We start from the raw sequence: 18,126 nt of genomic DNA on the forward strand, positions 1-18,126 counted from the left end.
ACAATGGCATGAGTGCTGACAGCCTCAACATTTACATTTAAGTACCGGTACTAAGATTATTATTATTTTTTTTTTAGAGTATTTTGTCATTTAAAGGAACATTATTTAATATAAATACAATTTAAAGTTTCAGAAAATCATTTGGACTCTTCCCTCAGTTTGTAAAAAGTAAAAAAAAAAAAAGTGTGTTTAACCCTCATATTGTGTTCCGGTCATTTTGACCAGTAGAGGATTTTCTTTTCCATGAAAATGTAAGTGAATGACTAACTGACTTTGCTTACACAGGGCATAACAACAGCAAAAAACATGACCAGCCTACAAAAAGAAGCTTAGAAATTTCTGATTTCTTGTGGTCTATGAGCAGTCACTTCCAAAAAGAAATACAAAACCTGTGCTAACTGAAAGAAAACAAGTAGACAAAAACATTAAAAAAAGAGTATAATGAGATATTTACATGCAATTTTTTTAAAAGACTGATTATTGACTGAGCACACTAAATTAGGTATTAGATTTTCATCACATCACAACTGATGCATTTACATAAGGAAGTTTGTTCCAAGCAGAAAGATTTTATGTTTGTTAAAGCAAAAATATATGAAATATGTATGACTGATTGTGTGTACTGATGTAATTTCTGAGAAGGAAGTTTTGCTCCATATGAAGAACTAGATATTTTATTGTTTCAAATGACCAAATTCGTTTTTTTGTTAGTTTTACAAACTGAGAGACTGGATAAAATGATTTTGTGGAAATAAAAATCACATCACAGATGCTGTCATTTGAGCTTTAGGTGTATTTAAAGAGATAATTCACCCAAAAAATTGATTATTCTGTCATCATTTACTTCCCCTCATGTCGTTTCGAACCTGCATGACTGTTCTGCAAAACAGTCGATATTTTAAAGAATGTTTTAAAGGGGTCATATGACGTTGCTAAAAGGAACATTATGTTGTGTATTTGGTGTAATGCAATGTGTTTATGCGGTTTAAGGTTAAAAAAACACATTATTTTCCACATAATGTACATTATTGTTGCTTCTCTATGCCCCACCTTTCTGAAACGCGTCGATTTTTACATAAAATGTGTTATAAGGCTCCTTTAGCATTCTACAAACTATATTCAAACCATAATCAAGATTTGAATCTTTATTTGGAAAGGTTGGTGGTGTGCAGTTAATGTGAAAAATTGGAAATGTACGGTTGTATATAAGTGTATGTCTATGTCTAATTTCATCGCATCATATGACCCCTTTAACTGTTTTGAAAGTCAGTGGGGTCCAGATCAACTCTGGAATCCACTGATTTTCATTGTATGGATAAAAAAACAAAGAAACAAACCAAAACCAAAAACACTTTATAGTGTGACAGATATGGTATGAATGTCTGTGCTAAAGCAGGCTACAAACGTGTGTATAGATACCGTGGCTCAGAAATATGGTTGATGGCTATAAAGGTGGATTTATTTCGGGATAGTGGAAGTGTCTGTGTCCAGGATGGGAATGGCTGAATGGGAGGGCAGCGGTCTGGTCATTACTGTCCATCATCTCTGTAACGCTGAGAGGAGCAAGACCCTTGACGTCATTCAGAAGCGCAATCAACTGAGGCTGTCTATCTGTCTGAGTGATTTGTTCAGTTCTCTCGTTCAGCCTGGATTCTCAAAGGGAGCGGCAGCGATATATTTCTCCACCTGCTGCCAAACACGATGAGTTATTTAGAGTTCAATTACAAAGAAACATTACATTCAGATGGAAAGTGGCAATATGACAAATCTGAGCACATTAAAGCCCAAAAGAAACAATTTTATGTGAGACATCATGGGGAAATGCCTAATACGCTCTATTTCTCCCACTAATACACATTGCTTAAGGATCATTTTGTGGTGTCTAAACTCAAGAATGGAAAAGAATGTGATTTTGTGATTGTGTGCATAGCCACCATTTTTTGCCATGGTCGATTTTGTTCCCACCACTTTATGAAATTGCTTGCAGCTAGATGTATCTAATAAAGAGGAACGCTCTCCAATTGTTAATGTTTTCTGACGCTGGAATTTGTCATTTTTAATGTTTGACTGAGTTTTGTCATTTTGGAAAGCGACAGTGGCAACGTTTCCTCCCACACACAGCTCTCAGAAATGCGCTCAACCGCCCTTTAACCGGCTTGCTATCCATTCTAGTGAAATCACAAAACAAAGTGAAACAAATGTGCTCCCACATTGTAATTCCACACTGTAATTGTAAAATAAAGATTAAAATAAGAAGTAGGGTTGAATTATAAGATAGACTTTTTTATAAAGACAAAATTGTAAGATATAAAGTAAAACTTGTGAGATATAAAGTCAAATTTAGAGATCAAGTCAAATTGTAAGATATTAAGTCAAAGTGTAAGAAAGTCTGTAAGTCTGTATAAATTCAAAACTCGTAGGCTATGAAGTAAAAAGTAAGACAATGTAAAATTGGCAACTATAAAGTCAAAATTCTGATACATAAAGTCAAACTGAGAGATATTTAGTCAAACTGTAAGTTATAAACTGTAAAAGTCACAGAAGACAAGTTCTTACCAGGGGTAAAAGGCCATGTGTATCACCTGACCACTAGTGATTGAATCACTGTAGACAGATGTTAAAAGCAGGTCCTGTGTGTCATTTGTTGAAACAGTGTTTGTGTTTGATGTGTTTTGAAATCTAGAGTCTGTCTTTTGTCTCAGGAGTTGACTTTTAAATCCCCAAAGCTACACCTGAACTTTTCACAAACACCCTTTGACGGCCTGTTCACACATACACAACATTTACACAGCCTTTTCAAAACATTCACAGTATATATGAGATTATAGCCTTCAGCTTTATTCTCAGATGAAATGTATCAGATGAATCGATAGCAATAAACACATGGCCAATCAAAGTAAAATAAATGTTTTAAATCGTTCACTGACTGCACATAACAAACAAGCTTCCACAGCACTATCTTCTCCTACTAGACATGAGGGGAGAGCATGTGTGTGTTGTTCTGTTCCCAGTAATTTTACAGACAGATTGGCGGTACAGATGCTTGGGCGCTCTGTCCCTCTTAATGAATATTCAGAACATCAATATGAATATTAACATATTGAAGATGGAGTCATACAAATGCACGGTCCAGCTTGCAATAGTGACAGAAACAAACTGTCTCAGTATGCAGGGATGTGTGTAACACAGTCTTTTTTTAAAAAGCATTTTTTCACCAATCAAAACTGAATGCCAGTATGTGTGTGAGAGAGAAATACATGCCTTCAATCACTGACCAAAGTGCAGCATAAAATCGCTCCCTCCAGGTCCACACTGAGCAGACACTCACAAAGCATAGGCTTGACTTTGAGAATCTGCTCAAGAAAAGCCTTCAACTCTGAAATATACATGAACTCCAATAAATAACTTAGAACTTAGAATATCTTGCAATATTCACGACACCGAACGCAGGGTCTACAGTGAGTGTGATCTCTCTATAAAGAAGATACCTGGAGTGGCTGTAAGTGGTCTAGATCCACTGAGGTCTATATATTGCATAATCTTGTGCAGCCAGACATTTGACTATCAGCATAAAGAGTTCATATTGCAGCTTATTCTAGCCAAGGACTGCCTGTTTAGACTCAAAGAGACTCAACGTAAAGTGACTGACCACAGTTTTTTTTTTATTTTGGAGTCCAATGTTATGTAGAACCACATTGACTTTCATTGTATGTACAGTTGAAAAGTGTAATTGAATTAAAATTACAGTTATTGCAAAATATTACTACACATTTTAAAATAATATACTTCTAATATTTTCGATTCTATTCTACTTACAGAAAGGATGAACTTAAAAATGTATACATTAAATGCAATGCAAGTTGTTTGGACAAAAGCATCTAAATCAGTGTTTCTCAACTGGTGGGTCGCGGAGTGTAGGGGAGCGTGGGGCACAAAGTAACGCATGGTTAGTTGTAACATATGGTTTGGATATTTCCACACATGCTAGCATAACAAAATTTACAGTATTTACTAGTTGCCATATCAACACTATAAAGAGAAAAAGTGTGCTAAAATTAAAAAAAATCTTTTGAAGATATTGCTGAACATTTATTTTACCATATAAAAGTACATTTCTGGCTTAAGTGAATTTTTCATCTCAGTTTTTAGTATTCATTTAAAATGAGACAAATCTGCTATTATTTGAATCTCCAATCTGTTATTTATCAGTTTAGATGTTTTGTTTTTTAATGCTTCGCTAACTAGCAGAAGACACCAACCGATTTTAAATTCCAGTTGCGCAGATGGGTAACGTTGTAACACTGCATTACAATGTGCTCCACTGTTATTAAACAATGCTATTCTATGACATTAGCAATGTAATTTACACTATTTACTTAAATGAATTTTAATGAGAAACCACGAGAAACAGGTGAATAAAGACTGACAGTCAGTGTTTAATGTTTAGAAGTTATTATTTCAAGAAATGGAAAGCATGAGATGTTGTCAGGCTCAATGTCAGTGTCGTTATTTTCGTAACTTATGAAATAAAGTCTCTCACCTCAGAAAAACAAACTATCCTGTCCTGTCAGACATTATACTATATATATATATTCTAAAAAGTGGGTCGCAGCATAATATTCTTGTTTTGATGTGCTTGTTTAATGGTTGCCTGATTGCACATGTATTAAACCAACTCTATGTGTCTTTGCAGCTTGTGTTCAGAAAGATCAGTGACGTGAAGCGTGAGGAAGAGGAGAGGCTGAGGAGGAAGAACGAAGCCCCTCTGAACCTCCCCCCTGATCATCCCGTCCGCCGTCTGTTCCAGCGATTCCGCCAGCAGAAGGAAGCCCGTCTCGCCACTGGGTGTCCCAATCATGATGACCCTGATCTCGAGAAGGGCCAAATTCACCACGAAGTCATCAGCCAAGATGTAGTCGCCACCACAAGCATCGTCACAGTAACAGAAAGCCCGGCCACGCCTATCCCGTCCCACCTGAGCAAAATCCGCAGCCTGGGCCCGTTTGACCAGGCCAAGCTCAGCGCCCCTGCCCCAAACATCCCTCGTACATCAGAGCCTCGCGCACGAGGATGGGCGAGGTTTAGGGAGAGCATGGCGAAGCCAGAAAGCTGGGGAAACGTTTCTAAAGCAGAATCGATGGAGACTCTTCCAGAGCGGAGCGGCTCCGGAAAAACTTCGGAACCCGGCGGATTGAAGAAGACCGATTCCTGTGACAGCGGCATTACTAAAAGCGACCTCCGGCTGGACGAAGGTGGCGCCCGCACCCCTGTAGACCGAAGCCCTGTCCAGCCCGACGGAAAAGCTCCCCCCATCCCACCAATCCCCACTATTCCCGAACATACACTGCACACCTCGCTCCTGGAACTCCGTACAGAACTTAAAGAGGAGCTGTCGGCACTCAGTAACCGAATGGTTGCATTGGAGACACAAGTCGTTGAGGTGTTGAGGTTGTTAAGGCGCAGAAAGACTCCGACCTCTCCCATGTCGCTCTTCCAGATCTCACGGCCGACATCACCAGACACGGACAAGGAGGACATATTCCCTTGAAGAAAATGAGGTAAGCATCTTTATTCTTGAAAGGGAAATGATTATGAGACTTTCTCTGAGAAAAATGGAACCAGCAAAAAGCATGACAGACACTCTGAGAGACTGTGTGTGTGTGAGAGAGAGAATGAGTGAGGGAAAGGATGAAATAAGACACTGGAAAGGAGAAGAGGATGTCTTATCCCAAGGCAGAGCATCTGCGATACCAAAGTGATGGTGTGTTAGTTGTCACACAGACACTCTTTGTGTGGAACTGCTCTTTGTTTTTGTCCTGCGAGGCTGACAGACAGTGAGAGCTCTTGGTTGTCATGGCAATGCATCATCCCCAATTGCAAGTGCGGGCCCTTCAAGATCCCACTCATGTAGCAGGTCTTCCCCTCTCTTTCGCTTTCACACACACACACCGCTGTTTCTGCTCTGCAGTCTTTCTGGTATAGGGATCCATTCCGCTCCTTCCTGCTGGTTAACTCGCCGCCAAATACAAGCCTTTATCAGGAACCACAGAGCTAAGCGTCTTACAGTGTGGAGACAAAAGACTGAAGAAGCAAGAAGCATTCCAGGAACTATGGAAACCCCAGGCAGCTTTGGTGAATTACTTTAGACAAACATGTTTGTACAATGACAAATCAACTACCATCCCGAGAGTTAACTGTACACGTTACTGGAGAAGCTAATGAGCTCTACAGGGGTTTTGAAGTGTAACAGCTGTTAAGGCCCTTTTCCATGACTTGCGTCAATGCACATCTCAACAAAACTTCAAATCAAATTGACAGCAATGGTATTATACAGTTTTAGGAATGCACAATATAGCGGAACCATATCAGATTTATTGGGTATCAGCCAATATTGAATATTTAATTGTACAGTGCATGCTCATTTCCCATATTTTTATATTTAGACAACATTTGCCATCATCTAACACTCACTGAAAGTTAATATTTAAAAACACAAATAATTTAACAAGATTGTTAATTGTAATCTGTAGCAATTTTCAAAATGAATATCTATTTTTCATACTGTACATTATACATTGTTGTGATTCGTAAACTCACTTTTAACATTTAAAATGATTGATTTTAGCTTTTATTGTTTAATTCTAAATTAATTTAGAAAAAATAGTGTAGAATTTTAATATTAGTCATCAGTTATCAGTCATAACATAAATATTAAATATCGGCCTATCAATATCCATCAGAATATTAATATTGGTGCATCCCTATATTTTATTCATTTAACATTTTTATTGCTCAAATTCACCCTTCGCAAAGAGCTTGATTGACAGGCGATCTGTCCAATCATACCGCCGTATCCGCCATCTTGTCTGACAAACAAATCATTAACTTTGGTGGACTTAAACTTGAAAAATTGTGTGTATTGACATCTTTCCTTGGCTGAATGATGTGGTTCTGATGTTCACGTTTATTTTGTGCTTTTAAGTAAATATGAAATGACGATCGGTTCACGTGCCGCTTGAACTGAAGCACTACAGCGATCAGTCACAACACATTAAATAGCCACAAAATGGCATTTGTTCGAATTTCTTAAAAAATGACAATTTAAAAACTGAGACCTTGTTTCATACCAGAAGTAACCTGCTCTTTCTTGTCTGTCGGTGTGTTGTCAGTTTCCTCTTTGCTGTACGATGTATTTTTCACTGCATGAGAACATGATGTGTAGTGTGAGAGCAGCATGGCTTGTAAGACATAGCAACAGTAACTAAGGAGGTAGAGTTTTTGCGAAGGGTCAATTTATAAATAATACTTTGAGGCTGGTCCAAAGTGCAAGTAAATAACTGAAAAGCAGAATTTTCATTAGTCACCATATCAAGTGTTATGATTTCTCCCATTCATTTTCTACAAATGGTCCATCTCCTCTCCCTTACATCGTCTATGAATATTTCTTCGACATTGTGGGAAACGGTTATAATTTTGAGCATTGTGTTACAGCGTGTGGCCAGCAGACAATGTGGGTCAGAGGTAATGCTGTAGCATGATGTTCAATGCATCGGCAGATGTTGATGCAAGTCATGTGAAAGGAACTTCACCTCCTTTGGTCTACAACAGGCATCTTCAAACAAGTTCATTAGTGACTTGTTGGATTGCAGAGGCCAAGTTTTATAAAACAACAATGGAAGAACTAGTGAATTGAAAGCATGTATGTTGTTTCTTTATCAACGATTGGGTCTTCCAGAAAGCACACAAACATATTACCATGGGTGCACTATTATTATTCAGATCTCTAGTGCACTGTAGCTTTGTTTTGCAAAATGAATCGATGGATGTAATCAATACACGATTTTTCACAACACCACTGTACGACATAACACAGTTACGAGGAACTTTCAGCATTACAGCAAGCATCTAAACACAAAGAATCTCAGGAATGAAGAGGGGTGATGGTTTGAGAGCTCATTCTGACCCCTTTCCTGGATGTTTTTACATTTTAAATACTAAAGATGTGGCATTAAGTTCTCACCAGGTCTGTTATAATGTCTAACCTTTTCATTTTTCAATAGGAGAGACTGGGACTTGTTGTCAAGGGCCTAAAATAGGCTTTTAAATTCCCACTCTGACAACTGGTCAACATGTTCAATGTACTGAATCTTTTTTCCTGTGAAAACAGCTTTTTTGTAACCAAGACCGTAAGGTATGTGTCTGTAGAGAAATTGCCTTGTAAAAATAAAACTACCTTGAGAAATATTCACTGTAGATATGACAGCTAGTGCCAGTCTCCCCTATTATTATATCAAACAAAGCTCCTAATGCAAGTTTGGGAGGAGCCTGTTCAGTTAATCCGCTAATCACATGGCTAAGATATAAATAGCTGTTTATTTCACTCTTTTTTCCAAGCGCCCCTCCCCCATATCAACTCCACCTTGATTTCCATAATGAGGTCCAGGGGGGAACACGGAGATCCAGTCTATTCTGATCAACACCACCAAACCTATGTTCTTATCCGTCACAGAATATATGAACTTGTATTTATATATTCTGAGATGATGCTTAATAATTTTTGTTTTGTATCTCAGAAAGAGAACGAGTGCCAGACTATACAAACTCAGATACGCATGTTGAGAATTGTGGTTATGAACATACTGTGAGCGGTTAAGGGACATGTTAGCATGCTGTGTGATGTTCTCAGGTTTAGAGAGGTCATTATCAGGTCCACAGGAGATGTGCTGAGGTCAGTATCACCTGCTTCTCTACTACCTGAGAGCAAAGAGAGAAAAACATGACTCAGAATAATGACGTAAAACCAAAACGCTACCAAGGTCATATCAAACATCATATCATGAATTTAAACCTTATGTGAGGAAAACGGATTTTGCTGGAGAAAAAAAGACGAGTAGCTCCAAACTTAATGTTCTAACAACATGAAGATTTATTTCTGTTTACAACAAAGATACATTTGTACAGTATGAAGATTTTGTAACAACCTAGATTATTTAAAAAGTATATATATTTTTGCCCTTGAGAGATAATTATCTCATTCTGTCAGCAGGACGCCGGAGAAACAATATTAAATGGTAAAATTCCAATTAAGGTTGTTTTATGCTTCAGAGCATGTTTTACAATAACGACATCTTCATTCGCTTTAATATTATGGGTCATTTGCTTATACTCCAAATGCTGAGCTGGAATTGGAAAAGGTTTAGCGTTTGTACCCCGTGCTGTTACTTCACCATCTTTTAGAGAGCAACCCAGAACAGATTTTTAAATAAGACATATGAATGTTACAGTAATACTAATAACAATACTAACATGCAAATCCATGTAAACTGGAATGTAAAGCGTCAGCCTGAGCTGATTCTGAAGCAATAATCATTGCTGCTGTATTTCACCCAGATTATTCCTGCCATGCTTCTCCAGCCCAGATATAACATTTAACCTGAGCCACATGATGTACTCAATGTAATATAACAAACAAACACAGCCCTGATGTCACTGCATGCCTCTGCAGCACAGCAATAAGAGTCATAATATTCAGAGAATGCACTTTTTCGTGAGAGAAAATGAGAATGAGGATTGTACAGAGTTGATTTGTTTAAGAAGAAATGCGCAGCCTTTAGACACTAGCATGGTTTACTCGCAGAGATTCGTTACCATCTGATCGTGACCGATTTGATCAAATACGCCAACAGCATGGCTTGATTTGCACTTAAAATAAGGTTAAGACATGCATGGTAAATACAAAGGAAAATTTAATAAATTACCATTAAAAAGAAAGTACTCATCCCACTGCACGAGTATTTAATCTCTTGCCTCTTACCCCATAGAGCTAATGGATTCACTCTTTGTAGCAGACCTGTCTGACTCTTGGTGAGTGAGCTCAAATTTGCATTTGGCGAGGGGAAGTGAATCCTCGCAGATCTTAGACTCACTTTAGGGTGTTTGCATAGTTTTTTCAGACTTGAGAAAAATTGGCCACTACATTATTAGAGATCAGACACCAGTCCACGATTAAGAAACTTTTCTATGGTCAGATTTATTTCACAAAAGCCTAAAAGAGGAAATACCCCATTTAATCCCCAAATCAAAAGAAACCATTTGTATTCATAGTTGTCCTGATATTAAAATACAATGAACATTAATTAAATATAAAATCTTACATTTAATTTAACTTATTATTATTATTAGAGTACTGAGAATTGAACATGATAAATTTAATGGAAAAATATAAAAACACCAATATAAAATATTAACGCACATTTTATTTCTACAAAATAATTTTTTTTTTCCTTTTGAATTTGGGGTGAAATATGTACTGAACATGTTCATGTCAGACTTTGTGAAATTCACCCAAACATGCTATCGCACACACACATAGCATATCAGTTTGGGTGTTGGTGCATATATGTGTTTGAACAGAAATGATGTTATAGTATTTTTGGAGTCCTTAACACTGATGGTGAAGTTCAAACTGAGCTGTGCAGTTCTATCACACTGCAGGGTTTGGAAGACCAAACACGTCTGTCTGCTAACAGAGGTCCTTCGAAGGGTCGTTCTTTAAAAACAGCCCTAATTAAACTTCAGATGTATTCAGCAGACAGCATGGTCATTATCCACTGACTGAAACCTCCTCACTGAAATCATTTCTCCACATGGAAATTACTACTGTAAAGCACAAAGACAAAATTTTTAAAATTGCTGTAAAATATTATTTATGATAATAAAATATTTTCTGTACGTATTTTTGCTCACTCTCTTTACTTGATTGCTGTCATTTTATGCATTTCTCTTTGAGTACATTAAAGATACTTATGAAAGCACATTAGCTTTGAAGTCAGCATGAAATCAAAATTGGCCCAATTTAATACGATTCAAAAGTATAAAATTGTCCATAATAACTATTTAATAATGACCAACAGATATTTACACATTGCTTAAGCAAAATTGCTTTCATTTCTAGCTCCATTATGGTAAGTAATGCCCACTTTACATCATCCAATCAAACTCCCAATAAACGAAATTAAATCCAGCCCTATATTTTATCTAATTAAATATTCAAATTCACTAAATACACTAATACACCACATTACAGGGTGTAAATGACCATTCATGATGACTAAGGAGAGAGAAAGACTGAGCTTGTTACATTTTGAACTGTGCAATTATGTACACTTTGAAGACTGTGTAATGCTACATACTAATTAACATTCATTAATAGCAGAGTGACCTGCGTTGATAAACACACACACACACACACACACACACACCTGTGTAATGCTACATACTAATTTTCATTAATAGCAGAGTGACCTGTGTTGAGACACACACACACACACACACACACACACACACACACACACACACACACACACACACACACACACACACAAGGACCTGTGTAACATGTGATGTCAGTAAGTAATTTCAGTATGACTCACAGAAAGGGCAGGTCACACATGACCTCTGCCATACCATCTACTAAAATATCATCATATCACAGAGAAGAGATGGCGAGAGAGAGAGAACGCAGTCATAGCAAACTGATATTAAAAATGTGTGTACCTTTAATTATTTTTAATAATATTTTATATTTAATTTAGATCTAAATTAAAAAAATTAAAATTGAATTTAAAAATGAATTAAAAAATTCTCATTGCTTTTATTCTGCAATGTCAATATGGCTGTTTTTATTCATATGGTAATGCAAATATACAGTTTTATCTTGCCAATAAAGAACACTAAAATTGAAATGAAGAGAGAGAAAGATTTTTGTGAAGGGATTATGAATGATTAATCTGATGCTGATAAAGGTACGCTGTAGAGATAAAGCTCTTTAAAGTGTAATCCCCCTATAACACTGAAACACACGTCGTACCGCTCTCTAATAAAGGAGAAACTCCAGGCTAGCAGATCACTGATCTAATTAACCACATACAGCAGCTTGAGCTGTTAGTAGGAAGATAGAAGTAGGTATACACAAGGAGAATGAGAGAATGGACGAGATGGAGAGATCAGGACAAGAAAGATCAGAGGGACAAAATGAATGAGAGGATGGAAATCTACACAGATGGAGGGACGAGGGAGAGAGAGAGCAATGGTCAGGCTGTATCCTGGCCACTGATCAGAGACATGTGTCACCATCAGTGTTCAGACAAACTCATAAATAAAGCAGCGACAGGATTAACCATCAAACACAAACCTGAAGCACTCACACCATTTCATTTCCACACACACACACACACATGCTGGTCAAATACAGCATTACTACTATACAAACACGTGATATTGTAGGAGTAGATAGGAACGCTGGTTGTGCACACTGTGATTGGTCCAAACTATGGTAAAACTGTAAATACCATAGTGTTTTCTGTGAGAAACTTTGCCTTCCCATGATTCTGCACTGAGGAGTGTTGTCATCTCATGTCCCACTCAATACCAACTTGAGCAAAGCAATAGAGAAAAGCAACCACTGGAACGGCCACAGAAGACCAGCCTGTTGGAGAAATAGAGAAGAGAGAAGTTTGAATGGTAAAATACAAAGATATGTAGAAAGCATACTTAAAATTGTGGTTTGAATTATAAAGTCTACAAACTAGATAATACACAGACACCAAACAGGAAGTGAGGCTGTATCTGGATCTGTCAATGGCCTGAAGGCATGTGAGCAGGACTTGAACAGATAATACAGGTCGCCAGAAAAAAAGAAGGATGAAACATTTAGGATCTCATGTGTTATTTAAACAATATCCAATAATATTTTTAGCCCAAAACAAAACAAAACATTTTTTAATAGAACACAATACAACACCTCTGTTGTGAATATGCATCTTTAATCACACATCATGTAAACAGCCAGTCAGTAAATAGACTGATGCAAGTTTCACAAACCTAATATCACAGTAAGGGTTCCCATATTATGAACTGGACATATCTTACAATCAACTCACAATTCTTTAAGTTCTTTAAGTTTAAGTTGATATGATTCTTTAGGGTCTTAATGAAAAGTCTGTAACATAGTTTGGTTAAAATTTCTCAATGGTAGTGTAAAAAAAACACCTTTTTTACCCTGTCAAAAACAGCTCTTTTCATATCAAGCAGTTTTTGTAGCATTTTCCTTTAAATGTTAATGAGCTCTGCTGACCCAGCCCCTCTCTTCCGAGCTGCTCTCAGAGAGTCTGTTTACTTTAGCCGCATTCTTCGTGAAACTTGCTAATTAGCTGGGTCTAAAGACACCAGTCCAGTCTGTGCTGAAACGCTACTGTCAATCAAACTGTCGTGGGAGGGGCCTGTCTGTGTGACGTCACACAGACAGGCATCTGAGATCGGCTCGATTTGAGAAAGGGGTAAACATTTAACCAGATTAAAAAAAAAAACACTGGGTGGATTTTTATCATTATAGGGTGGTTGTGTACACACACTGCCAACACACATTTCAGTTCAAACAACTTAAAAGTGCATGTAGCATCCTATGACCCCTTTAAGAGTGTCAGCTGTGAACTCAGTTATGGCTCTTAACGATTCACTTATTGTGTGCGTCTGATTCCAAGGGCTAATTTATGTGGAAATTCACTTTGCCATTTTGAAAGTTTATAAGAGTAATTTTTTCAGAAATCGGACATTACAGCTTCATGCTATGTTCGCTCTTCAGTACAGAAAACTTATGTTGATATATTATCTTGATATGTTTACATGACTCATTTTTGCCAATCCAAATGAATCCAATACAATTTCAGATTCTGAATTCATATGTTGCATTTACCTGACAAATCTAAAACAGAACGCTTAAAAATATATCTCTAAAGAGTTTTTTAACAAATAAATTTAAGGTCTCCTCCACGGACCAATTCGTACACATACACACGAAAAATGTACGTAAACATGAATTATGGCACTGTGCATGTGAGCAAGGCATTTTTGAATCTGATTTAGGAAATAGTCGGATTTGAGAGTTTACATGTTTATTTTTCCTATTTATCCGATTTTTTTTCAGGTCTAAACCATCCCTTTCAACAATCGAAATTTTATTTGGATCTAGTTCGATTGGATTTTTTAAAATGTTTACATGAAGGCTTTTCAGTTCGATAATTAACAGATTATTTGGTTGCAAGTAAACGTCGCTTACTTGCGCATATGCATATGGATGGACACAAAACATTATTGGCCATGTACACACTGCAAGTTTCAGGAGTGACAACCGCATTTAAATGGGGGAGTGAGTCCCATAAATTATCATTCCATATGTGTACGGAACAGTAGTCACTCCCGCATTTGTAACCATAGCAACATTTTGGCGTCTTGCGGGAGTGAATAAGAATTTAGCCGTTTGGTATGGAGTTAATAAAGAGGTCTGTTGCAGATATGAGATATGTGATTTTTTTTGGTGTTATAAAACAAAGCATTTGGGTGTTTGTGTGTTTTTTTGCGCTTGTCCTTGTTTGTTGTTGTTTTTTTTTTCTATGAAGATCTGGCAACACTGACACTTTACCACAGGGCTCATGAGCGCAACTATAGCCCCGTGTCAAAATGTGCTAAGGTTAAGATTTCTTTCACTGTTATTTTCTTGCATCTCACATACAGATGAAGACACATTTTTGATGCATGTTTAAATACTCTCGTTTACACTCGTTTATTGATCTCTTTATTGAATAATTACTTCTAATTAATAAATATTCGAGAGTAAATATTGTGATTTCAGAGAGATTTGACAAGTATAATTGAAAAGAACATGATATTAACCGAGAAATGTTTGTTTACGGACCAAAAGAGAGAAGCACGCATCGTTAATTCAGTGGTAAGAAATGAATGTAGTAATCAAATACATGTTATTAATTTTTAATGTCTGTAAAAAATAAAATTCACATTTTTAAAACCCAATATTTTGTTGAAGTCATTGTTATTTGCTGCTTAAGAAACGTAATATCTGGGTTATTTGGTACATGGTAGTTATAAGAAAGAAATCTTACATATTAATGGATAATTCAATCTCATTTAATGTTCCTTATGATGGTTAAATGTGCTCTGATTATCTTTAATGATTAAACAATAGTTTAAAACAAGACATGGTTTGTAGTACTGATTATTGAGGTCCATATCTGCCCGTCTTCCATGCCGCTTATACTCTACGGCAGTGTTTCCCAACCTTTTTTCAGTCGCGGCACCCTTTGGAAACAAGAAAAAACTTGTGGCACCCTACAAAATTAATTTTGTCACAATATTTGAAATTCTAACTTCAATATGATAATTTGAAAAGTATAGATATTCGGTACAACAGGGAAGAACTGCAGAATATAATGTCATACAGATATTTTGCATATTATTAAAAAATTTTGTCCATCAATGGTGGCAATCAGTAGGCTAATTTCTATTGAAGAAACCAATTTATATGACAGATTTTAATGTAGGATTTTATACATATGCAAACATTATTTAATTACCATTATAACTATCTCACACATTTTTCTCACTCAGTGATTTTTTAATTTTACAGTGGGGTAATTTTGGTGCTATAGCATGAGATAGCTTGATTTCAAACTTTGAATTGAATAAAAAATGACAAGTAAGCAGTCAGTAATAAAATTATTGGCGACATCAGAAATGTATATTATATAATAGATGCTTTTAAATGCTGAACATTTTAGCAATTTAAAAATATTAAAAAATATTTTTTTTTTACACGGCACCCCTGCTCTAGACAGACGGCACCCCGGTTGGGAAACACTGCTCTACGGGACTCGGGGCGGGAGTGCTGGATCATTACTGATGTACAGCAGCGGTATCGGAATAAAGAGGTTAGGAGAACGTTCTGGGAACCTTCAGAGAACTTTCTGGGAACCTTCTAGGAACGTAAATAGAACGTTCCCTTTAGGTTAGGAGAATGTTCTGGGAACCTTCAGAGAACTTTCTGGGAACCTTCTAGGAACGTAAATAGTATGTTCCCTTTAGGTTAGGAGAACGTTCTGGGAACCTTCAGAGAACTTTCTGGGAACCTTCTAGGAATGTAAATAGTATGTTCCCTTTAGGTTAGGGGACCGTTCCGGGAACCTACCGAGAACATTCTCGGAACGTTCCCCTAACCTAAAGGGAACGTTCCATTTACGTTAAGAAAACTTTCCTGGCTAACCAAAAAGGAACGTTCTTGAGAACGTTCTGGGAACCAAAAACTAACGTTCTGGGAACCAAGAATTGTTAGCTGGGTGTGTAGAATTTCTGTAAATGAGGTTGTCACGACCTGTATTTTTCGGGAGTTAATGCAGTTGTCAAATGCGGCTGTCACTCCCGTATTTTAGTGAATTATGTGTGTACAGAACGCGATTAAGGAGTAAAAAGTGAACTGACAACCGAATTTAGCTGCAGTGTGTGGCCATTGATTGTTTTTGGACACATTTGCAATACATTTAATCACAGTCTGTAGCTCTGCAATTTTAACACTTACACACACAAAACACACTTAAGTTTGGTGCTTTCCTGTACAGAATCACTAGCTGTGCTTACTAGAATTTACCGCAGTATCCAGTGATAATTTCCCCCATGTGAGCTCTGATTTATAACCTCACGCAGATTAACCGATATAACGTGAAATCTTATTAGACCACAGGGGAATATTCACTCATTATCTCATTGACATTCTTTCGCCCCCCTGCAGTCAGTAAATGAACAGCAGTATAAGACACACCTTTTCCCAGAGCAGAACTTAATGCACTTAGCTATAAGCTATATCTGCTCCTCTCAAGTACTTATGGATGCTACAGAAGTACTTGTATTACATTCTCTCTTGGATTAATTGCTCCTGTTTGTGTTACGCTCATTTGTGGCTGTTGATCAAAACAGATGCATAAACATATTGCTAGATGAATCAATGTTATACATTATTTTCACATTATTGTTAAAGTATTATTTTTATACAAGTAATTTCAAATTATTATCAATGTTATGTATACATAATCACAGTTCCTCCTCAACATGTCCACTAAGAGCCCCAAGCTGTTAAAACACTCTAGACAGGTGTGCGTGTTTGTCTCTGGTGTGTTCATTAAAAGGAACTGCCTTGTTGCATCAGGGATGAGAAAAGAAGGATGGAGCAGGATGAAAACGAGAGTAAATGAAAGAAGGAAGGGTGCTGATTACATTTGGTTACACCTCATTGTCCTTCAGGTGCTGGAGTCACAGCTTTAGCCACTTAATGCATTTTGTCATGCCAACAACACAAACCACTGCAATGTAGCAGAAAGACTACAAAAAAGTCAGACAGAAAAGAAGCTCAGAGGTAGTGTGTGTTATGTCTCATTTTGCCTGTATAAGACTACAGATCTGTGTTTTCTGAAATTTGTCCTCATCCAGCTACACACAAATCCTCTCAACATGACTCAACTTGCGTCACAACAAACCCACCTACATAAGGAACAGAGACACGTCAACACACACACTTACAGAAGCAAGAAGAAGAACAGGTGATTGTTATATCATAGGAGACTCTTCCGAAACACTTGCTAAAAATAAAATAAACACAGACCTTCTGTGCGTGAAAGGAAATATAGACATATAAAGGACATATATAACTAAATGTAGTCACTCATCATTTAAATATATTTAAAAAAAATTATATGCTAAATAGACATACTAAGGTATGAACCGAATTTTTTAATTCTTGCCTGTACCAATAAGTCGAGAATCATTTCAATGTTATGGCCAAAAACTTTCAAAAATAAAAAATAAAACTTTAATAAAAATTGAAAAAAAAAATTAACATAACTGAGCTGATAATTATTTTCATTTTATGGCCAAAAACTGATGAAATGGCAAATATTAAAATTATTCAGTATTTTGTCTAAATAAAATAAAAATAATCACTAAAAAGTACTAACACTGTGAGTGTTACAAGTAAATAATAATGCAATAATGTAAATTACAATAATATGATTATAAAATTATAATGTACAGTAAGAAAAATTGATTTATTGATTGATTAATTTCAATTTGCCAAATATTAGATTTACCAGTATTATTAAATTAACAATATTAATAAATTATTATTGTTTTTATGATTTGATGAAATTATGAAAATATTTAAGTATCCAATGTCAGCCTATATATATATATATATATATATATATATATATACAGTGCTGCTTGAGA

The 18,126-nt window shown here is 36.5% G+C and overlaps 2 protein-coding genes across 6 annotated transcripts in view; one reads left to right on the forward strand and one right to left on the reverse strand.

Moving 5' to 3' along the window:
- The window catches only part of LOC107659257 (potassium voltage-gated channel subfamily H member 1-like), a 61,296-nt gene extending 54,922 nt beyond the window's left edge, over positions 1-6,374 (forward strand). For all 4 annotated transcript variants that reach the window (XM_016448134.1, XM_016448135.1, XM_016448136.1 and 1 more), the window contains one exon: positions 4,694-6,374. In XM_016448134.1, coding sequence (XP_016303620.1) covers positions 4,694-5,548 — 855 coding nt within the window. In that variant the 3' untranslated portion in view covers positions 5,549-6,374. The remainder of the gene's footprint in view (positions 1-4,693) is intronic.
- A 2,302-nt stretch (positions 6,375-8,676) lies between these two features.
- The window catches only part of hhat (hedgehog acyltransferase), a 46,396-nt gene continuing 36,946 nt past the window's right edge, over positions 8,677-18,126 (reverse strand). The window contains exons 12-13 of one of the 2 annotated variants that reach the window (XR_001630891.1): positions 12,351-12,487; positions 8,677-8,754 (exon numbers count right to left, since the gene is read on the reverse strand). Coding sequence is in view for 1 of the 2 variants with exons in the window: in XM_016448138.1 (XP_016303624.1) it covers positions 12,408-12,487 (80 nt within the window). In the remaining variant the exon portion in view is untranslated. Of the gene's footprint in view, positions 8,755-11,680; positions 12,488-18,126 lie in introns of those variants that run through there. The other variant, XM_016448138.1, reaches the window with a different exon arrangement.

Source organism: Sinocyclocheilus anshuiensis, unplaced genomic scaffold (assembly GCF_001515605.1).
Source record: "Sinocyclocheilus anshuiensis isolate Anshui unplaced genomic scaffold, SAMN03320099.WGS_v1.1 scaffold539, whole genome shotgun sequence".
NCBI classification, from domain to species: domain Eukaryota; kingdom Metazoa; phylum Chordata; class Actinopteri; order Cypriniformes; family Cyprinidae; genus Sinocyclocheilus; species Sinocyclocheilus anshuiensis.